This window comes from Nipponia nippon, unplaced genomic scaffold (genome assembly GCF_047370975.1).
Source record: "Nipponia nippon isolate SJK-2023a ecotype South Korea unplaced genomic scaffold, ASM4737097v1 scaffold_3, whole genome shotgun sequence".
NCBI classification, from domain to species: domain Eukaryota; kingdom Metazoa; phylum Chordata; class Aves; order Pelecaniformes; family Threskiornithidae; genus Nipponia; species Nipponia nippon.
Genome location: NW_028262347.1, coordinates 47,438,894 through 47,462,268, shown reverse-complemented (window position 1 = coordinate 47,462,268; position 23,375 = coordinate 47,438,894). Strand labels below are relative to the sequence as shown.

Here is a 23,375-nt window from a genome sequence, read left to right as displayed (position 1 = left end):
TCATGAGTTGGAGAGTTGCTCTATAACAGTTAGCCACCTTTCTAAATGGACTTTTTCCTCTTCTGAAATACTTAAACCTAGTCTAAGTAGAGGATAAAGGACTCAGCAATGCTATTTGTAAAAAAAATAAAATTATTTGGAAATCACCCAATAAAAATTCATTGCTTTTTGATCTTGGCAGGACACCCCAAATGCATATTATTAGGTAAGTTCTGCGAAACAATATGTAAGGATGCCATGTTAAAACATCTTTCAATGCCTGACATAGGTCCATTGCAAACTACACAAGAGAGTATCTCCCCAGAAGTGCATACTTCACACAAAAGATGTTCCTTGCTCCTCATCATATAAAGCTTCTCAGGGTTGTGCACCACTGGTAACGCCACCTTCTGACAGATCACGGACACTGTGAAGCAAGAAGAGGATGGAGAAGGATTATGACAACTCAGTGGCTAGCATAACCTTTGGGTTAAGGTTACACCAAATAATTGGTCCACATTAGTCATACACTTATGCAACTGCATGGAGGCTTTTTTTTTTTTTTTTTTCCTGCACATCAGGATTACAAATGACCCAATGATTGCAGATGACACAAAACTGGGAGAAGTGGCTGATATGCCACAGAGTCTCGCTGCAATCCAAAACGACCTCGACAGGCTGGAGAAATTGGCTGACAGGAACCTCATGAACATCAACAAGGAGAAGTTCGAAGTCCCGCACCTGGGGAGGAACAACCTCATGCACTAATATATGCTGGGGGCCACTCAACTGGAAAGGAGCTTAGCACAAAAAGACCTGGGGGAGTGTAGTGGACAGAAAGTTGAAGAAGAGCCAGCAGTGTGCCCTTGCAGCAAAGAAGGCAAATGGTACTATCAGCTGCATTAGACAAAGCATTGCCAGGAAGTCAAGGGTAATGATCCTTCCCCCCTGTTCAGCAGTGGTGAGGTCAAACCTGGAGTACTCTGTCCAGTTCCAGGCTCCCCAGTGAGGGAGAGACATGGACATACTGGAGATAGTCCAACGAAGGGCCACAAGGATGATTAAAAGAGACTGAAACATCTCTCCTATGAGGAAAGTCAGAGAGAGCTGGGATTGTTCAGCCTGGAGAAGTGAAGGCTTAAGGGGAATCTTATCATTGTATATAAATACCTGAAGGGAGAGTGCAAAGAAGACTGAGCCAGGCTCTTTTCAGTGGTGCTCAGTGACAGAACAAGAAGCAATGGGCAGAAACTGAAACACAGCAGGTTCCCTCTGAACATCAGGAAACACTTTTTTACTGTGAGGGTGATGGAGCGCTGCCACAGACTTCCGAGAGCAGCTGTGGAATCTCCCTTCTTGGAGATATTCAAAAGCTGCCTGGACACAGTCCTGGGCACCCAGCTACAGGTGGCTCTACGTGAACAGGGGGTTTGGACCAGATGACTTCTGGAGGTCCCTTCCAACTTCAGACATTCTGTGATTTTGTGAAAAAGCTACTCATGTTTCTGTTAGATGAGGCTACAGGTTGTGCTGTAGAGAAAATCATGACCAGATTTAGACAGGGTCAGATAAGACTTTTCTCATTAATCCTAATTGCCTTTGGTCAATCACGTTGATTTTCTTTTCATATGTTTGTCTACATCTCTGTGCAATTCCATTACAACGGTGATGTCCAGGGTACTTGATTTTGGCAAAGGACAAGCTCTTAGATATACACCTCGAGTAAGAGACTATGGGACCTTGAGGCAAAAGCTAGCCCACAGAATAAGTGTTGCTGAGAGATTAGCTCATGTAGTCTGTTCTTTAGGTGAAGGGACTGAGATCTGCAGGAGTGTCTTCAGACCAGGGTGTCCCTCTAGCTTATTCAATTTGGTGCCTAATAGACTCAAGGAATTTGGTTTGCTTGACAGCCCATAGTACATGATAATCCCTGTACTCACATACTATAGAAATGTACTGTACGATAATTGTCCATAAAAGTTTTAGCTTGCTGTTGAATCTATCGGTGCTTGTATCCATGTATTTCTTTCATTCATTGATAAGTCAATGGATAAAATATATTGAATATCTATTTAACTCAATCCCTACCCTCATCTTCTTATAAATTCTTTCCTTTGAACAGTGCCCAGTGCTATTTTCCATGCTTAGGCATTCCTGCCTGTATTTCTGATGCAGCCTAAACCCCCACTCCTGTATCTCTAAAAGCTTCTAATCTCACTCTCTCTGGATATTACCAGTGAGCTGTCTCTTCCCTCTTCATGTCCATGCTGTTTTATTTTCCCCTCTGCTTTGTCTCTGTGGAGCAGAACTTGAGGGCTATTTCAGATTTCTTTGTCATTTTTTTTGCCTTCCAGGGTCTTTCCACATCCAATTAACTCATTGTCTATACTATTTGTCTAAAACCCATCTTTTACACTACAACATACTTGATAAAATATATCCAGTGGTATACACTGCCATCCATCCAGTGATGGATTAGATAGTGCTTTACCGTCTAAGTCAATATGTCTTCACACTTCTTAGTCATTTCTTCCCCTTGATTAGACTTGACTCCTCCACGCCAGAAGAAATACGTTACATTTTGCTCAGAGCGCTACAGCCAAAGCAAGTTTTGTGGCTCCATTTTATGTCACTCTCAAGCTGTCAGACAGGAAAGACAATTTATCCTCCAATACCCACATCAAATTTAAGCTCTTTACTTTTCTGTATTGTTTGGTAACTTGCCTCAGTTGAAGCATCTGTTTCCTCCCAAACTCTCATTCCTTTTCCCAAACTGTTAAGGTCTGCATATAACTGTATGCTACACCAGTGTTTGAAATAATCTTTCACTTTCTGTGGGTCAAGGATCAATATGCCTTTCAAATCCTTTTTTAGAACCCACTTCTCTTGCTCTTCCTTTTATCAGTATTAATTTTAAGTAATCTGCCTACTTATATACCTCTTTTTTTAAATTTCTGTATCTAGAATATAAATTCCAGAAGACATGGTAATCTCTAAACCATTTATTTTGAGCATGTGGAGCTACACAATGATAAGCCATCCAAAAAATGTACTTATGAGCAGCTTAAAACCTGAGCTCTACCCTCTGGATTTGTTAGCCTCACTCTGAGTTAAACCTTCCTTTCCCTCAGACCAGTTTTTACTTCCCTTCTGCCAGTGACAGCAAACATCCTGCCTGTCAGCCTTAAACATTTTATACATGCTTTCAGGCTTTCAGTAAGACAGACAGTGAATCTTGCTGGGAGTCTATCTGAGCCGCATGGAATAGCCTATCCATTATAATTTTCCAGTTCACTACCAACCGTAGCTCAAATGTGTATCACAACCTAGAGTTTGTTTTTTTCATCTTGTATAAGAAGACCATGAGACATGCAAAATTTAATAACAACTATGTAAAAAAATTCATCCTTTCCTTTCCTTTCCTTTCCTTTCCTTTCCTTTCCTTTCCTTTCCTTTCCTTTCCTTTCCTTTCCTTTCCTTTCCTTTCCTTTCCTTTCCTTTCCTTTCCTTTCCTTTCCTTTCCTTTCCTTTCCTTTCCTTTCCTTTCCTTTCCTTTCCTTTCCTTTCCTTTCCTTTCCTTTCCTTTCCTTTCCTTTCCTTTCCTTTCCTTTCCTTTCCTTTCCTTTCCTTTCCTTTCCTTTCCTTTCCTTTCCTTTCCTTTCCTTTCCTTTCCTTTCCTTTCCTTTCCTTTCCTTTCCTTTCCTTTCCTTTCCTTTCCTTTCCTTTCCTTTCCTTTCCTTTCCTTTCCTTTCCTTTCCTTTCCTTTCCTTTCCTTTCCTTTCCTTTCCTTTCCTTTCCTTTCCTTTCCTTTCCTTTCCTTTCCTTTCCTTTCCTTTCCTTTCCTTTCCTTTCCTTTCCTTTCCTTTCCTTTCCTTTCCTTTCCTTTCCTTTCCTTTCCTTTCCTTTCCTTTCCTTTCCTTTCCTTTCCTTTCCTTTCCTTTCCTTTCCTTTCCTTTCCTTTCCTTTCCTTTCCTTTCCTTTCCTTTCCTTTCCTTTCCTTTCCTTTCCTTTCCTTTCCTTTCCTTTCCTTTCCTTTCCTTTCCTTTCCTCTTCTCTCTTCTCTCTTCTCTCTTCTCTCTTCTCTCTTCTCTCTTCTCTTCTCTTCTCTTCTCTTCTCTTCTCTTCTCTTCTCTTCTCTTCTCTTCTCTTCTCTTCTTCTTCTTCTTCTTCTTCTTCTTCTTCTTCTTCTTCCCTTCCCTTCTCTTCTCTTCTCTTCTCTTCTCTTCTCTTCTCTTCTCTTCTCTTCTCTTCTCTTCTCTTCTCTTCTTCTTCTTCTTCTCTTCTCTTCTCTTCTCTTCTTCTTCTTCTTCTTCTTCTTCTTCTCTTCTTCTTCTCTTCTCTTCCCTTCCTCTTCCTCTTCCTCTTCCTCTTCCTCTTCCCTTCCCTTCCCTTCCTTCCTTCCCTTCCCTTCCCTTCCTTCCCTTCCCTTCCCTTCCTTCCTTCCTTCCCTTCCTTCCTTCCCTTCCCTTCCCTTCCTTCCTTCCTTCCCTTCCCTTCCCTTCCCTTCCCTTCCTTCCTTCCCTTCCCTTCCCTTCCCTTCCCTTCCTTCCTTCCCTTCCTTCCTTCCCTTCCTTCCCTTCCCTTCCTTCCTTCCCTTCCCTTCCCTTCCCTTCCCTTCCCTTCCCTTCCCTTCCCTTCCCTTTCCCTTTCCCTTTCCCTTTCCCTTTCCCTTTCCCTTTCCCTTTCCCTTTCCCTTTCCCTTTCCCTTCCCTTTCCCCTCCGTTTCCTTTCCCTTCCCTTTGTGACTTTGTAAAGAAGACTGAATGCAATCCTTGAGGCATCATGTGCAGCCTTCCAAAAAGAAAAGCTGAAAAACAAATTGGACAAGCATTCAGAACTGCAAGTAAAACAATTCAGTTACACAATGGTGGAATGGTATGTCACAAGGCTGAGGAATGAAATACCTGCTTCTGAGTGTCTTAGTCAAATCAGAGATTGCAATAAAGTTCATAAGGGGTTTAATAACCCAGTCATGGGTTTTTGTGTGTTATCTATGGATTTTGGTGATATAATCAATGTGGCAGTGGATCTGTACCTCCTGGAACACAGACTCTGCCGTGACAGGCAAAGCTGCATGCCTGATTTGTAAATATTATAGTATAAAAATAATGCAGTTGCCATGTCTGACCGCCACCGCTTCCTCTGCAAATAAGCAACTTTTCTTGAGCTGCTGGGGCACAGCACTCAAGCAGACCAGAATATAATACAAAGATGATTGGGTTGCTACATCTCTGGACAACTGTAGGTACAAGCAGATTCACTGTATTGGTTAGGTAGCCAATACCTTACTGGAAGGTCATGGGGGATTAGCTTTTAAAACAACAATTTTTAAAATTCTTCTGAGTGTTGCAAATTCTGCAAGAGAAAGCATCACATCATCACAGGAAAATCAGTCTTGGCTTTTACATGGCTTTCACACCTTTGCAGATCCTATAAAGAACAGCTACTTCACACTGTAAATGTATGTCATTGAAGTTTTTAGCTCACTGCCTTTTCATTGTTGTATCATTTTAGAAAGTCAAAAGAATTATAGTTTCATATTACTATGTAAAACTGAACATGTATGTGTGATGGCAAACACATATTTAGGGATCTGAGATTTGAACAGATCTCTCTGAAGAGACTGATATAATACATCTCATTGAGAAAGGAAAAGATTTATAATTCATGTATGTTTATTAATTATTACATTTAACTGCTTAATGCCAGCTTTATGAAACAAATTGCATTTATACCATCCTGATAGCTACTTAATTGTGCATGAATAATGAAGGCATAAAATCTTCAAGCAAAGCTGTGACTTCAGAATTGAATTATGAGTTGAAGTCTTTTTTCAGTATCAGAGTCTTAGTTTTGAGTAATGGTGAATATTCTGCTCAAATGGTCTTAGAGAACATCAGGGGTCTCACTGTGGAAAGTTCTGAGACTATTTTTCAAAAGATGACTGACATCGCCTGCAAAAAAAGGCAAAATTTACCTTTTTTTCCTTGCAAATTTCATTTGCGTAGTGCTCCACAATGCAATGGTACAGATTGGAAATGGAGCTACAAGAAGCAGTAGTTCTAGGAAACGTAAGGAATTCTCTATGTATATATGTATGAGTCTGTGCACATTTTTAGCTAAAGGTTTACAGTATAAGAATGCCAAATAGTACCTTCAGACAAACTGGTTGGAAGGAATAGGTTTAGGAGCACGTTGAAGGCTCGCAAGTGCGCGTCCGCAGTGCCATCTGGTGTCGGTGATAGCGCCCGTGCCTCCTCCGTGACGCAGCGCCTGTAACGGGTCGCACCCTAACTGGAGTGTGCTTCCCTTTGGTTCTTTCAGTTGGTATGAGCCTACCAATAGGTCTTATGAACAAAGAAACATCACTGGAACAGTGTTTTGCTTTCAATCGTTTCAGGAACTCTCTTTGTAAAACAAGAATGTTGTAATGACTGTGTGTGAACACAACATAAGAAATGCAAGTGTTTTCCTCTGAGCAGTGGCCATACTGGGCTCTTCTCTTTCTGTACAGCAGCATTAGTAATGACAGTCTTGTGTTCCTCCAGCCTCACCTGGGTGGAAGTGTCGATCTGAATCTTCAATAGTCAGGCTAGTTCACACCACTCTCTGAGAGGTGTCAGTATTTAATCCATCCGGTGATCCTCTGATAAGTTTTTAAAAGAGTGTATTGCTTTGAAAACCAGTAGTTATGCTGGGAGAAAAAAAGAAAAAGAAAAAAAAAGAAACAAATTTAAACCCAAACTGTATGTGTAACATGGACTTTTCTAAAACAGGGGCAATCTTTCATTTCCACAACAGCCTGCTGGAATCCACAGACACCCAGCAACCGCTGTGCTGTCACGGGGTGGGGGGGGACGGGGGCAAGAGTTTAGAGATTCATGGCCCTGACAGCTCTTTCCTGATGTTTATTTTCATTAGATATTAAGGAAAAGGAAATTGTTGCCATAACTAAAAAATAGCTACATTGGGCTTTTTCAGCTTCAGGATAATCAATCCGCTGAAATTCAGATCACCCTCAAATAAATAGGGACAGAAATATGTATTGTTATTAATTCTTTTTTTTTTCCTTAGTGCAACATGTAAGTTGTTCTTATTCTCAACATAGTGATTTTAAAATCATTCTGTGTACAACCAGTGTCCATTTACTGCAGTTCATCTTGAATCTAGATGGACAAAACCTTGCAGTTAAATGTTTGCATTACTAATACTTGATGCATTTACCTCCCTGTTCTCTAGCATCTAATGGACTCATATTTTATACTGTTAGATATATTTAATCAGTTTAGCAAAGCAAATGTAGATTGAATTTTGCACTTGGAAGATTTTTTGTTATTAGTCCAGAAAATTTCCTATATGACATGACAAATGTTTTATGGAACTCTTAATTGGGCCTACTTTATGTCAGTTTAGACGTTCAGCTCTTTCAGAAATCAAGGTATATAAATGTAGAGTTTAACCACTCCACATGCAGCGCTCTTTACTACTTCACATAGGCTAGTTTTAAACTCTCCATTTGTACATGACTTCAATATATTAAATTTGATAGACAGACAATGTTATGGACAATAGCCAAAATACATTTGCACTTAAACAAGTGAGAACATAAATCATGAGTTTATAATCTACTTTTTATTTAAGAATCCCTCAGAGTTTGGGCAGTCTGATTTGGAGTCTGTTTCTTTAGTTTGTAGCCAGATCTTGTGCAAACACTTGTAGTCCTACACAGGCTAATGCTTATAAATAGTAATATGACTAAACTGAATATGTAACATTGTGATATGACTAGACAGTCCTCTTTCTTGATCTTGAATTGAACTATTGAGTGGCTTTCTGATCCTCTGTAACACCTTTCTTTGTCTGATTCATCTAATTGGGGCAGTAAGGACTTTCCAATACTCTCCTTAGATGTGTCTGGTCTAAGGTAGACATCCACCTTTCTTCTTCTGGAGAAAATGACACCTCCAGTGAGAGTCTTTCCATCCTAATACAGAGATCTAAGGCTAAGGGATGCTGCACAGTCTTGCTACTGCTTTCTCACTGCAGGGAAGGTACCTCATTTGTGCCTGGCAGTTCTGGTACCCAGACTTCTCTTATTGGCAATGATACTGAATCATGCAATAGCTTCTTCTTTGCCTGTTGGCCTGAGCTGTCTTTGGAAGGAGACATGGGTACACAGGGAAAAAGCGCACAACGTCGTCTTCTCTTGACATCAAGTTGGGATCTGACAGTTATACACGGGAAACTGAACTGCTAATGCACTCCTGCCACAGTGATATCATAATTCCAGCCTAAAATGGGTAGGATAAAGTATGTTTTTTTCTTTATTGACAAAAAAAAACCAAGAAAGCTTAAATTATAGTTAAGATTGTATGTTAAACTTGAAGATGACCATGATTAAATTAAATTAATTCCACCTTAAAAGGTATAGTCTATGCGTGTTTGAAGGGATTTGATACATCTGAAGGTAAGTTGTTTTGCTGTCATGTTTATCAGATGAGCAGTTCTTGTAACACTGGTTTTCTTTCATAGGTGACACTACTATATGCCTTTCTTCACATGAGACAAAACTTGAAATATTTTGATAAAATGAGATGCTTGCGGAAACGATCAGCAGTGTCATTCTTAGGAGTCCTTGTCGTTTGCTTGCTGTTCATGAACTTGTACATTGAAGATGGTTATGTTTTGGTAAGTTTCTTAGATGAAAGAAATTATCCTGAAAAGACAGAACAGGACACATCCCTAGTTAAGCAATAAAGTTCATAATTCCTGCTATTTCCTCTGTTAGTGTACTATTAGCAATGAAGTATCCTCAAAATATGCCCTTTATGATGAAGCCATCTTATCAATATATACTGCATCCAGGGTGCGTCAGTAAGATCCTAGCACTCCTTTTCACGGAAGTAAAATATGTCATTGTTTATTGGAAGTATAGGAGAAAATGAATGTAACAAAACACGGAGACATCTCCATCAGGTATCTTCCTTTGAGTTAAAACATCCCCTGTATTTTCCATACTTCTGGATTTCCCTCAATTTTAATGTTGAAAATCATCTAAATCTGAAATATTCATGTGAGCTAGGAGCTTTTTCAGTCCACACTGAAAATCTCACCTGTGACTACTGTATTAAACAATATTCTAGAAGTACAATTATAGAAGAGAACTTTCACTGATTCCATATATTTCAAGCTCCTTGCATGAATAATTTCTTTTAAGTGCTTTTGTTCTGTGTTTTTCTCACTTCCTGTATCCCAGATTTGAGTCTAGCAGGTTCAGTGCTACAGCATTAACAATTAGACATAAATGATACCAAGTGCAAGTTTATGATTGTAAAAAAGATTTATTGAAAGATCTGTGTTAGGAATTTCAACAAGTATGCTACTGACAATGTAACATAACTCTACAATTTATATGTAACCTATGGGTGTCTCAGTGCTGAATGCCAAGTAAGCTCTGAAGACTTGATTAATGGATTGAATTTCCAGTTCCTCTGAGGTTGGACTGGGCCCAGCAAAAGAACATGGTAGTTTAATGAGTGGAACTTGCAAATAGTAAAATGACTAAACTGAATATGTAACATTGCGATATGATTAGACAGCCCTCTTTCTTGAACTTGAATTGAACTACTGAGCAGCTTTCCGATTCTCTATGCCACCCTTCTTTGTCTGATTGATCTAATTGGGACAGTATGGCCTTTCCAATATTCTGAAAGGTGAAGTACAATCTCAGTTGGATCTGAAAAACAACATCATAGTTTCAAAAACATGCAATGCATAAATAGTAAAATCCTTACATTAATTTATCAAAACCATAGACAACTTGCTAGTAATTTTAATGTAAAATATTATACTTATAACATTACTTAAAAATATTGTAAATATTATTAAGACTATCCTACAACTTTTTAAACTGTTGAAAAGATAACCCATGCTTCTAGCATGTTACTCCACTACAGACATATTGCTTTCTCTAACAGTACTTGCACTAAGGTTTTCCACTATGTTTTATTTATTCGTCATTTCTTGGTTGTGATTAAATTTGACCTGGCTTATCACATTTTTTTTTTCCCCCAGTGGTATTTTCCCTGATGCTTCTTCTCCTTTCACTAATTGCTTCAAAGTCCCACAGATGTTTCTGAAAGTACTTTTCTTATCACTGCTAATGTTGTTCCTCTTGGTTTGTTTTTGAAATCTTTTCCTGTCCTATTTGCCAGCTCCCCAGATAGCTCCATGTCTTATTCTTAATTTGCTCTTTTTTCCCCCTTTTTTAGAAATCCACTCTCTTTCATTGCTTCTCTCACCACAGTTCTGGCATGTTTGCATTCATGTAGCTCCCAGCCAAGTCTCTTGCCAAGTCTCCTGACAGTTCTCCCAGATCTCTTGATACCCTTATGGTCCATCAAGCATTTTTCAAATGTGTTAGGCTGTTGACTTTTTAGTTTATTTATTTATTTTTATTTTCAACTTTCCTGACCATGTCTGACAGCTCCGCTAACTTGTCTGGTGTGTTTTCTCTGCTGAGGTAAACGATAAGCAGTTTCAGTGTTGGTGGTGAGGAGAGAGACACTGGGGAATAGCTTTCAAGAACAGCAGGCTAAACAGCCCCTCTCAGGGAACAGGAATCTGAAAGTTCTCAGAGGCCCAAAGGCCCTCCGACTTTCTAATTGTAGTGATTCTCCTGCTGGAATATCTCCTGAAGGTAACTGAGAGAGGAAGGGTGCAAGTGACCCCAAGTTTCTCTTCCCAGTCTCAGAGAAGAGGCTGTGCAAGGGGATGCAGGGCTGGCACCTCTTTCACCAGATGTAGGATGAGATGAATGGCCTTTTTCAGCAAGCTAGAATGACAAAGTGAGATTCATTGTGGCAAATCTTAAGAAGGGAGAGGAGAACCTTCCCTTTTTGCTCAGAGAATGTCGTATGACTGAAGAATCCCTTCACTGTTTTCTGCACAGCATTTGCTCTGGAAATAGAAAGTAAGGGCCCGCATGCCAAAATTGTTTAAGTATGTTTAATGGGGGTATACAGTGCTGATGCATGTGTGTCAGCAGAGCAGTTTAAGATGCTTCTTCTGCAGCGTGTGTAAGACATCTGATCAAACATTTTGAAGACGTACTGAATTAATATAACCTAGATCACCATATCTGTATGATTTGCAGTGATTTTTTTATACGTAATCTGAGTTGTAAGTAAACTGTAAGTGAAGCATGCCTTCTGCACTCTTCTAATCATTATTTTGGACACTATGAAAACAATAGTATTGTAGCTGACACAGCATCCCTAGCAGAGCAGAGTATCTCTATAAAGAACGGAGAACTTCTCACACTTCTTCCCGTGGCACCTTCCAATCTCCAGCAAACACTGGAATGTAAGTGAGAGGTTAGTTAACAGGCAAAAGCCAGAACCATCATAGAAAAAATTAGAGAAGACAGCTAAAGAGAGCTAATCAAGCTCTTCAGCTTCACTGACCTCTGCATAGTAGCTAGAGGTAGAAGAACCAGATTTCAAATTTTTGGAAAAGTCCATATTTCAGTTTTGATTTTCATCCAACAAAGGAATGAAAACAACAACAATTAACAAAAAGATTGTTAGCCACAAAAGGCATTTCTTAAAGAGAAAAAAAAAAAAAAGGAAAATTTTTGTGGTCATTTTAAATATTTTTCTTGTTAAAATCAAAACATTTGGTCCTGACATTCTCTATTTCTAAACATTTTGAAACTTTTTATGTAGAAAAACCTCAGCAGAACAGGTTTCCATTCCGAAACCTTCTTATGAAACAAAGAATTTTGGTGCTCCGTTCTGGAACTAATGACACATGATGTTCCGACATCAAAGAAAGACTGGTTTGAAAAAAAGAAAGTTTTTGGACCAGCCCATTTTTTTTTTCATTTGACAAGTTTCATGGAAAATCTCCTGCAGTTTTGGTGCATTCTCTTCCTAGCCCATTGAGTTACATTTTAATCTGGAATCTGCTCAACATAAACCTTCCTCTCATAACTTATAAGCAAATACAAAGTAGCATAGCAGCACTAGAAGGGAATTACTGGAGAGACACTGCAGATTAAGAGAGCATAACAGTGCAGGTAGATGCCCCTGGATGTCCGCCAAAGATCTTTACTAAGCTCAGAAGTAGATTATTTACTACTTCTATGAAAGAAAAATAATGAACTTAAAATGAACCTAGGATCTATGTACAGAAATATTTCTTTGTGCTATAAAATATATCTGTGACACAATTTTGAATATTTATACCATTAAATATGAGTGCTGTTTCTGTGGCTGCTGTTGTCAACGGCAAGTTGAACATGAGCCAACAGAGTGCCCTGGCAGTCAGGAGGGCCAACCGTGTCCTGGGGTGCATCAAGCACTGTATTGCCAGCTGGTCAAGGGAGGTGATTGTCCCGCTCTACTCTGCACTCATGCAGCCTCATCTTGAGTACTGTCTGCAGTTTTGGGCACCACAGTACAAAAAGGATACAAAGCTACTAGAGAGTGTCCAGAGGAGAGCCACAAAGATGATGAAGGGTTTAGAGGGGAAGCCGTGCAAGGAGCAGCTGAAGTCACTGGGTCTGTTCAGCCTGCAGAAGAGGAGACTGAGGGGAGACCTCATCGTGGTCTACAGCTTCCTCACAAGGGAAGGAGGAGGGGCAGGCGCGGATCTCTTCTCCCTGATGACCAATGATAGGACCCGAGAGAACGGCAGGAAGATATGCCGGGGAGGTTTAGGTTGGACATTAGGAAAAGGTTCTTCGCCCAGAGGGTGGTGGAGCACTGGAACAGGCTCCCCTAGGAGGTAGTCATGGTGCCAAGCTTGACAACATTTGAGAAGCATTTGGACAATGCCCTCAGGCATATGGTGTGAATTTTGGGGTTGTCCTATGCAGGGAGAGGAGTTGGACTCAATGATCCTTGTGAGTCCCTTCCAACTCAGGACATTCTATGATTCTGTGATTGTTAGCAGCAGTACTATCACTGCACAATGCTCCCATTTAATGACAGATCAGGAAGTTTTTAGTGCATTAACATACTGTTTACAGCAGAAGAAATGAATTCATTCATACACTGGCCTGTCATCAGACTAGAATCAAGCAGTGTAAATTAGATAAGCATTCCTACCTTTAAATTCAGTCTCATGACACTACAACCTGTTAAATATTTTCCGTTTTCTTAAGGACTAAGGAACAGATTTTCCCTGAGACCCAACGTACCTTATGGATAGCACACCGCTGATGAAGTCGCTCCTTCCCTTGTGTGACTTTACTATGGCTCAAGAAGCGTCTTGGAAGAAAAAGACAGGAGAAGGAGGCAGGAAGCAGAGGCATAATGATAAATTTGCCTTTTTTCTATACCATCAGTGTTCACCAAATCCAGAGAAGGCTTTGGCTGTCTGAATGATCATATGCATTTCTGCTTATCACTAATCTGAGCTGGACCTACTCAGAAAAGTGGCAAAATGAGCCAGATGCCAGGATCTAGTTTTGTCTTTCCTTTGCAACAGTTTTGGTGGTTTTTTTAATCACTGAAAACATTTTCAAAAAATCTCCCCTACTTCACCATCTATGAAAATTATCTCATCTGTTGCTGACTGATGCTTTCTTATCCCTATTTTGAATACCACAGCATTTTTTGGTAATAATTTAGTGTTTGCAACCTTTCCAGAGATTTTGTCGAAAATATTTTTTCTTCTTTTCCTGTTACTGTAATCTGAAGGGTTATGGTAGATTTTCTGTAGCCAAAAATGTATGATATTCAGTAATGGGTTTTTAAAAAAATGAGGTGACATCTACATGCTTTCACGAAAGCTGACACTGAAAAATGTTATTCTTGGAAACCTGCCTGTCCGTGTTTCCTCTCTGGCTGGCATTCACAAATGTGTTTCTGTCTGTCTCTCTCCCTCTCCTATTCTTTTTGTTTTCTCACTAATAGGAAGGGGACAAGCAATTAATCAGAGAAACAGCCACGCACCAGCTCAACCCAGAGCGCTATGTTCACACTTTTAAAGATTTGTCTAATTTCTCAGGATCTATAAACATTTCCTATCGCTACCTAGCTGGCACGCCTTTGCCAAGGAAAAGTAAGTAACTGCAATCTGAATGTTATGAAATGCGGTAATTTAAAAATGGGTGAAATCCATATAGTCTCTGTGGTATTTCTAGGCAAGAGGGTATGAGTTAAGCAGTGACGATCTCAGAGAGTTCATGGAACAGCTATCTCTCCCTGCATAAGCAGTGCCTGGGCAGCTGCCAGTTCAGCCCTAGCAGTGACTAGTGACCACAGCCTGGTTACCTTCTGACCAAATGCCTGATTTATAGTTGTCCTGCAGGCAGCCCCTGGATGGTCTGTGTGAGCATATTTTTGTGGATCTCCCCCCAGGCCAGAGGGAGATGATTCAGGAAGCAGGAGCAAGATATGTGCTGGTGGTGCTCTGTAACCACCCTCTGAGAGCATACTGTCAGCCTCTGTCTGTATAACGAATAACTCCAATTTAAGGTATGCTTCGGATCACATAGATACACTCTTCAGGTCCCCTGTTCTGCCAGTACAGCAGCTGTGAATAGATCTCCTTGTTCCTTTAGCTGTGATAAGGAGGGAGGAGAATTGTGCTATTATGGGGATAGTAAAGGAGGATTCTTCTCGCAGCGATCTGCAGATGGACTATCTGGTTATTCTGACTTCAGGCACGGTTCAAGACTTTCATCTCAAAGTGAAATATGGCCATACCTAGCTTTTAGACAGGTGTCCTTTGGGTTCCAAATCAATCATTGCACAAACATAAACAAGGCTCAGAAGTCCAAGCACAGATGGTAAAATAAAATCATCTGTGAGTTGTTGATCTTCATAGAAAGCTATAAAGTAAAGTTTGTTCAAATTAGATTTGAGAAATCTGGGGCTGTGAATGGCTTCTGGAGGTTGTACTTCACTGTACAACTGCATTTTGAACAGACAAGCCTCAAGGGAAACTCTGAATCACTTTTTATCTTTTATAAACCATAATATTTTAATAAAGTTGGGGTAGGTTCAACTGAAGTATGCCCTGTCAATTACAAAGTCTCTACAATTTTTACATCAGAAGTTAGAAAAATAGAGATATATTAGCAAATATCTGAAAAAAAAAATATGTGTACTGCTGGTAAAATGCAATGGCAGTGACTCCAAAACAGCAGAGATGAAAATTCTTCCCTTATAATTAAGATGCATCTCCCCCTAGAAAGATATAACAGCATTAAAAATTATTTATACAAACACAGGTATGCAGTAGTAAGTTCTCTTCTCCTTTAGAATAATATCTAAAGATGTTCCCTGTAAAATGTTCAATGAGTCCTGAAAGAGGGTTAGAAGAAGAACTATTAGCAAGGAAAAATTGGACAAATTCAGTTAAAAATTAACGCAAAGAAAGAAATTATCCATGCAACATTCATAAAACTGTAAAGTTATGCATAAGTGTAACTAGTCTTGTAGAGTGCTTAAAATGATAAAAGTTTGGCAATTAATCTATAGCTCACGTTTTTGTGCTGCATTTTGTAGTTACTTGATTTAAAAATATTGTGTGAATCTTATAATCCCCTTTCTTTTAGCAGATTTTACAGCCTTATCATTGTCTATGTGGTTTCCTCTACCAGGCATATATGTGCACATTGCTTTGGCTTTTGTCCACTACATGCCATTCCTTGCAGTTAACAAGTGAATGTTTAATGCAATAGCCTCCATATGTCTATTTGCTTGCAATACGACTCTTCTTTCATGAAAAGGCAATAGACATCCTTTGTTGCATGCAGCTTAATAAGTTCACATACCAAATTTCTCAGGCTTCACCATTCAAAAGGTTTATTTAATATGAGCACAACTCTGGGGGATAGCTTTGTGGTGAAATCGTTTCCAACGTCAGATAATCAGGTTTTGTTTGAATTGTCTTTTGTACAGGGTATCTTACAATTGGGCTATCCTCTGTGAAAAGGAAAAAGGGAAACTACTTGCTTGAGACCATCAAGTCCATATTTGAGCAGTCAAGTTATGAGGAACTCAAAGAAATCGCAGTGGTAGTGCAGCTAGCAGATTTTGACTCAGCCTGGTGTGACGGGATGGTCCAGGATATTTCACAGAAATTTGCACATCACATAATTGCAGGCAGATTAATAGTTATTCACGTCCCTGAGGAGTATTATCCTGTACTGGATGGCCTCAAGAGAAATTACAATGACCCAGAGGACCGTGTGAAGTTTCGATCCAAACAAAATGTAGATTATGCTTTCCTTCTTAACTTTTGTGCTAATCTTTCTGATTATTATGTGATGCTAGAAGATGACGTTCGCTGCTCAAAGAACTTTTTGACTGCTGTTAAGAAAGTAATTACCTCACGAGAAGGATCCTACTGGGTGACTTTGGAATTCTCCAAACTGGGTTACATTGGAAAGCTTTACCATTCCCATGACCTCCCACGCCTGGCCCATTTTTTGTTGATGTTTTACCAAGAAATGCCTTGTGATTGGCTGCTCATCCACTTTCGTGGGCTGTTAGCTCAAAAGGAAGTGATACGTTTTAAGCCATCTCTGTTCCAGCACATGGGATACTACTCATCTTACAAAGGAGCTGAAAACAAGCTAAAGGATGATGATTTTGAAGAGGAATCATTTGATATCCCTGACAACCCACCTGCAAACTTGCACACCAACATGAATGTATTTGAAAACTATGAGGCAAGCAAGGCTTACAGCAGCATTGATGAGTACTTCTGGGGCAAAGCTCCTTCTACTGGAGACTTCTATGGGATTGTATTTGAAAAACCCATTAGAATCAGTAAAATTAAAGTTGTCACTGGAACTGAAGACCGGCAAAATGACATTTTGCATCACGGGGCCCTGGAAGTAGGAGAAAAGATTGTAGGGAGTAAAAAAGGGAGACAATGTACTACTTACTTGAGACTAGGGGAATTCAAAAATGGGAATTTTGAAATAACAGATGTAGAGCACAAAGTTCTGTTTGATATTAACTGCATGAGAATACTTGTTACCAAAAGTCAAAAAGAATGGCTGATCATTAGGAGCATTAGCGTCTGGACTTCACAAACACCAAATCAATAAAGCGAAGCCACCTGAGAAGGTAGAGTGCATACAATCAGCTGGGTCCCAGCTGGTGCCATTCCCCAGAAAAACTGACTTATTTCCAACTCTTTACTAGAGACACAGAAAATCTGGGGAAATCACAAAACAAGCAAAGCAATTTATTTTTTACTAGTTTGGCCAGGCAATATACAAACACTTATTTGTTGAAAATTTTGAATTTTATAGGAAATGCAAAGTTCTCAAACCACTCTTGAGATCTTGAACCCCTTTTTTATTATCATTTCTCTGTAAGAGAAATCTGCTGGACTAAACAGAACAAAACAGAACATCCTATAATTACCAAAATTTTTAAAGTTATGACCAGTAAGTTGTGAAAAGAAATTGGGTTGCACCTTCGCACATATAAATTTAAAATGTTATGGTAGTATGCATTTGTACAATAGTTGGTGATGTGTTTCTTTTAAAGGCAGTTGTGACAAGGAAATGTGTCCTGAAACTGGCAGTTTCATTCTGAGCACTGTAAGAAAATAGTGTTGCAACTTCTTTTCAAAAGGGAATGTATGTAAAATTATAAATCTGACATGACAACTATATAAAAAATAGATAATTGCATCTGTTATTCTGTCTCAACAAATATCCTTTGCTCTTTTTCCTGGGTCCTTTCACTGAAACGAGCACTACTTGGATTCTATATTACTTAGGGGACCAATTTACTCTCCTTATGCGAACAAAATGCCTCATAGTGAGCAAGCATTCTGCTTGAGTACAGATGTCGGTATCAAACCCAAGCACCTCAAGGGCAACACTGTTCTCTCAGACAGGCATCTTAACAGATATCAGCTTCAACATTTTCTGTTCCTTCACAATATACAGAACTCCCCATGAGAAATTTGCACATAGCGAATACTGCAGCATGCTTTCCAAGGACTGTTAAGCCTTCCATATCTATATGTCCAGTCCATGTATGATACAAATGTAAAGTGTACCAGCATAGTCAGTTGGAGGTGAATGTAATCACCAGTCTTTCCTGGATGATCTCTAGCCCACAGAGCAGATGCAAACTGAAGAATCTTGATTTAATTAAAAATTAATATGTTTTTATTTTTTCTTCAGTTCTCTAATCCTGATCATGTTAGTTTTTTAGACATCTTCGCACTGCCTCTGGTTATTCCCTGTAAGGTTATTTTGCCTGGCTTTAGCCAATCAGCAGAAAAGTTCCCGCAGTCTTCATGACTTCAGTGTCAGCTCTGGGCTTTTAGTGCATCACACAGGGAGGCTGTATAGCTATATGATTTATACCAGATGCATACATTTGGATTAGCAGAATCTACGGGGTTTTTTCCTCTAAGAAATTCTCCATACTCTCTTAGTAGACACACTAAGAAATCCATGAGTATCAAGTGTGACGCAGATGAACACTGTATTGTCGCTCTCATGAATACTGTTGTTATCATCTAATTGCATGTAGGGGTTTTAGTTAAACCTGGAAGGCAAGGATTAAATTTCAAGAATGCTTGCACTGACCAAGAGTGAACTAACTACTGTACTCAGTACATCCAAACCTAACACGGCTATTTCAGAAGGGTACCTTATTAAAAAAATCTACACAAAACAGCAGTGCGATTGCTTTTCCAGGTTCGTAAATCCTGGTAAATTCATTTCCAGGTTTGGCAAATCCCCCTGTACAGAGGTAAGGTACATTTTAAACTAAATCTTCTGATACATGCTTCTACATAATTCAGAAAAGCATCCTCTTCTCAAAGAAAGTCTTTGTTTCTTTCTTCCTTAATACACACCTGAATCTCTATTCTTCAGATACATATCTTCAGTGAAATTAATTAAAAGCAGTATACATGTTCAATCTGAAAAGGAAAATAACACCATTTTTTAAAATGAAAAATACGTGCTACTCTCAAATGGTTATAAATACTTACGAAGGACTTGCTTTTTAACAGTGATCTCTCATGATTTTAAAATAATTAGTTGATAATTAGTCATTAGTCAACACCAATTTTTTAATGAACTGTCATTCTTCTATTTTTCCTTTCCTTGATCATTAACTATTAGTGCCAAAGCAAACATAACTAGGTTAACCAGGAACATTACCTTTACTTTTATTCAGAAATACAGTATGTCCAAACAAATCTTCTAAATTAGAATGGAAAATATACTCAATTCCAAGGTTTAAAATGTTCTTCTAATCAAAACCATACACAATGTGAATGGCTAGTACAAATTAAATGCTCTCAACATAAGCCTGAAGTAATTTAAATGGTATATATTTGAATTAAGAGCTGAACAAAACTTCTTTTGTTTTTAAAACAACAGTAGTAATAAGTCTCATCTTCGATATCATAGCTTAGCAGTGAGAACTGTCATCTGGCTGTTACCAGTCTGAGAGGGTGAAACCCACAAATGCCGATGTGAATGCCCTCAAAGGAAGCTTTCCTTGGGTGTGGATAGTGGTATGTGCTGGGAATGAGAGGCATGCACTACTCTTCCTGTTGAATTTGAGTTGATTTGGAAAAAGTAATTAAAGATACATTTATTCCAGGAGAGGCAAGAATGAAGTTCTGTTAGCTAGTGTTTTGAGTGCTCACCTTAGTGCATGGGTCCCAGTTCCTCCTTCACAGAATACATATTTTATTGATCTCATTCACATGAAAATGGTTGCCAAATTTTTAAGAAACAAACAAAGAAAAGCCATAGAAATTATGATAACTGGTTTTCAGAAAAATTTCAGAAAGATGTATTTGAAGATATGTTTTTTTCTTCATATGCTAAGAAAAGTGAATGACTTCTGAAAGGGAAATACTTAATTAGAGGTGTATATGTTCACAAATACTTCCCAAAGTTTGGATTGTGTATATGTTCACAAATACTTCCCAAAGTTTGGATTTTCTTTTCTTCACTGATGAAGCAAAAGATAAGCAGTGGCACAAAGTTCCATTCATTGGTGTATACAGTTGGTTCTGTTGGTGTGTATTATTTCTTGTGTTCATTTGTGGACTGAACATCATTATTTTCATACTGAAATGCCAATACTGAAAATATTACACTGTGGTCTGCACACTGATGGATCTATTCTTCACTAACATACATGTATCATTGCTATTGCCACTGTTTGGGATTCCTTATTGTATAATGTCCCTGGGCCTTTTTTTCTTTTCTGAACTAAAAGCCAGTTTGCCTTCTATCTTTCTTCACATGGTATAATCCCCCTGACATAGGGAATTCTTGGGAAGTAAAATACTGCTCACTGTGAATTAAAAGAGGAACAGAACCTTTAGTTTAATGCAGAATAAACAAACCCAGAAGACTGTAATTTTCAGGCAAAACAGTTTTAGCATATTTACTATATGTACTATGATAAAGACAATTCACTAAGGTGCTATATGAATGTGTTATTTTTAGGTCAGTGTTCTAACATGATGCTCTGTTTCACTCTCTGCTCAGTATTCTCTTGTGTTAGATACTAATGTTTTGCTTTTACAAAGGGAAATCGGGAACTTGTTCATTATTGAATTATTAAAAGTTAAATAAACAGCAAACTATAACACCTTAGAAAATATTTCATCTTGGAAAACTATTAAAGGACAAAAAACCATGGTTAACCATCTTAAAAACTGCAGATGCAATCGGGTTTCATTGTGAAACATTTCAGATATTCTGATGGAAATGATAGTTCTTACTACTCTCATGCTAAATTTGCAGTTCTGTTAGGCTACATTTCCATAAGTGTTAAATTCTGAGTAGTAATGCAGATCATGTATCATGAGCTCAAGCAGTGTCATATCCTCAAATGGTACAATATAATGTTTTGCAAAACACAGGTGGAAAATACAGATGTATTATAATGAAAACAAATGAAGTGATTTTGATGTCATATTCTATATACAAAGACAAATGAATTGAAGTGTCTCCACCACTCCATCAGCTTTTCAGATAAAGTAAACCAAGGGGCTTAATCCTTGTTCTTCTCTCCTTAGTCCTTGGAGATGAAAACTACAAAATTTCTACTCCCTTTAATGGAAGCAGGTTTGAAACATATATCATAAGACTGAAAGTGTTGATTTTGTAAAATAATTATTTTTTAATATAAACAAATATTTGTCTTATCTCTTCCATTTGAGTTTTAGCCATCCTGGAAGGCTGAAATGAAAATAATGTCCAAACAGATGTGTTTTGGTATCTTCAATGGCATTTTCCAAGTTCTTGCCTCTTTTACTAGTTTTGTCACAGCAAATACATTCTGTGTCACCTCTGCATTCATGCCCTTTAGCAGCACGGTCAGGCATGTAGACTAAGGCTAGATTGCTGCTTCTGCTCTAAATGGAGAGAAAGAGGAGCATGTCCAGAGTCATCTCAGTGTACAGTGGTTGTCTAAGCTCTGTTCTCTCTACTGACTATGGTGGGAGGCTACGCAAGTGGTTTGGCCTGAACATTCATTTCCTAGATAATTAGAGATACAGGAGATCTGTTTCTTTTGCATGATTACACATAATGCATATAAATCTAGATAAAAGCATATGATACATATAAACCTTTATAGATAATTTCCTATCAGCAGCACCACCCTTCACAGCAGGGATGTTCAGTATCTTCCTTATAAATACTATCTTGCAATTTCAATGAAAATAATTTGTTCAGATTTAAAATAAGGAATATGAATTTCCACCTTGAATCTAAAACATTATTTATTACGTTAGTTTAATGATGAAATTAAGTACAGAGAAAGATTAATTACAGTAACATTTCTATAACAGTAGTTTTTTGTTAAATTGGCATGAAATTGAATTGGCATCTGGGCAGCTACAAGGCTATTTTTCAGCCACATTTCTATATGTTTTTCAACTGTCATACTACCTACTACAAGTCCTCAAATAAAATTCCATTTTGTCCTGACAGCTGTAAAAAGGGTCTTAAAATTCCACATAGAACTTGAAACTACGTTAAGTAGGGTAATTAAACCCTTTGCCAGCCATTTGCTGGGCTTATGTTAGAGTTTCACACTTAATGAGTAAAGCCAAAAATCAAAGGTGATGCTCACTTCGTCTGTTCAGCGGGTTAAATAGCTGCCTTCTCTCTTTCTTGCTTTTTACTCATTAACATCGGTTTTGCTTTTGCCAGTTCAGGAAAACCTGACTGGCAGCTATGGAAATCTCAGGCTGTGAATTCTCAGTCTCAAAGATACTGTGTTTGTACTTTATGAAATGTTCCCATTTCTTAACAGACCTGTATCATTTTTTGAAAACCAGCACAAGCATAGTGTTCAGTTTCTTGGGCTCTCCCTTGGTGTTATTAGAGTGGTTTTTTTTCCTAGATAACTGCATCGAGCAAAGGTATGAAAAAAGACATTACCAAGAAAAAAATAACTGCTATGCAAAATACCTACTTTTAACTTTTAAAACCAGGTTCAAAAGTTTCTTTGTGATTAGGTTTCATCTATCCTGAGCAATTTGAGTAGAAGAGATGAAAGTACTATGATGGCAAGAAAAGGTTAAATAAATATTATGTGTGTACATTTCTGCTGTATGATTGCACTTTAACAAATTTATTATTTAAAGGTGGTTGTTTGTCACAGTATCATCACTATATTAACCCTTTTACAGCAAAAGGGAGCCCGTGATGGCCCCTAGAACTCCTCTTTTTTGCTGTCTCAATGAAAATAACAGATTCATCTTTCAAAAGCATTGCTTTGGGCATGCATACTGATGTGGTACACAAAGAACAATATTGGTTGTCTGTCCAGCCTGCTGTACTGCAGTACTGGAATACTTATGTCTACCAGAGTGGGGGTGGAAATGTAACAAGGAGCAGTTACTATCCTTGCTACAGTACCTGTAATATTTTTTGAAATAAATGTAAGATAAGAAAAGACACTTTGGCTTAATGCCCTTCTCTTTAACCATGGTACTATTCAGTTTTCTTTTAACTGTAGATACTACTTTTTCATTTGTTTAACTTGGGCCAAAAGTGTACATAACATGAGAGGAAAAAACATACTTTAAAGGAAATTTGACAACAGGTTATTGTATACTTTTCTTTCTCAAATGTATGTTTGCCTTGTTCTGATAACCTGGATTTAGAGTTCCTGCTCAAACTGAAGTCTAGAAATGCAATTGAAAATGTTCTGTCTTTTTTTCCTTAGTATACCTTGTACCACTAACAGCAGAGGTCTTAAGGCATAAGTTAAACCCTTACACCATTTGCTGCTACTGAAAGTCCCTTGCTTTGTTCTGATGGTACTTGGGACATTTCAGTTCATCTGCAGCTTTAGAGTCTATTTTAATTTCACGTTACACTTTCACCAGCACACACAGGCATTCCCTCCCTCTTT

The 23,375-nt window shown here is 38.4% G+C and overlaps 1 protein-coding gene across 5 annotated transcripts in view; it reads left to right on the top strand.

The window, feature by feature from the left end:
- Positions 1–17,932, top strand: part of MGAT4C (MGAT4 family member C) — a 452,908-nt gene extending 434,976 nt beyond the window's left edge. For all 5 annotated transcript variants that reach the window (XM_087766034.1, XM_087766033.1, XM_009476625.2 and 2 more), the window contains 3 exons: positions 8,512–8,667; positions 13,902–14,049; positions 15,897–17,932. In XM_087766034.1, the coding sequence (XP_087622160.1) occupies positions 8,539–8,667; positions 13,902–14,049; positions 15,897–17,053 (1,434 nt within the window). In that variant the 5' untranslated portion in view covers positions 8,512–8,538 and the 3' untranslated portion in view covers positions 17,054–17,932. The remainder of the gene's footprint in view (positions 1–8,511; positions 8,668–13,901; positions 14,050–15,896) is intronic.
- Positions 17,933–23,375: the final 5,443 nt, after the last annotated feature.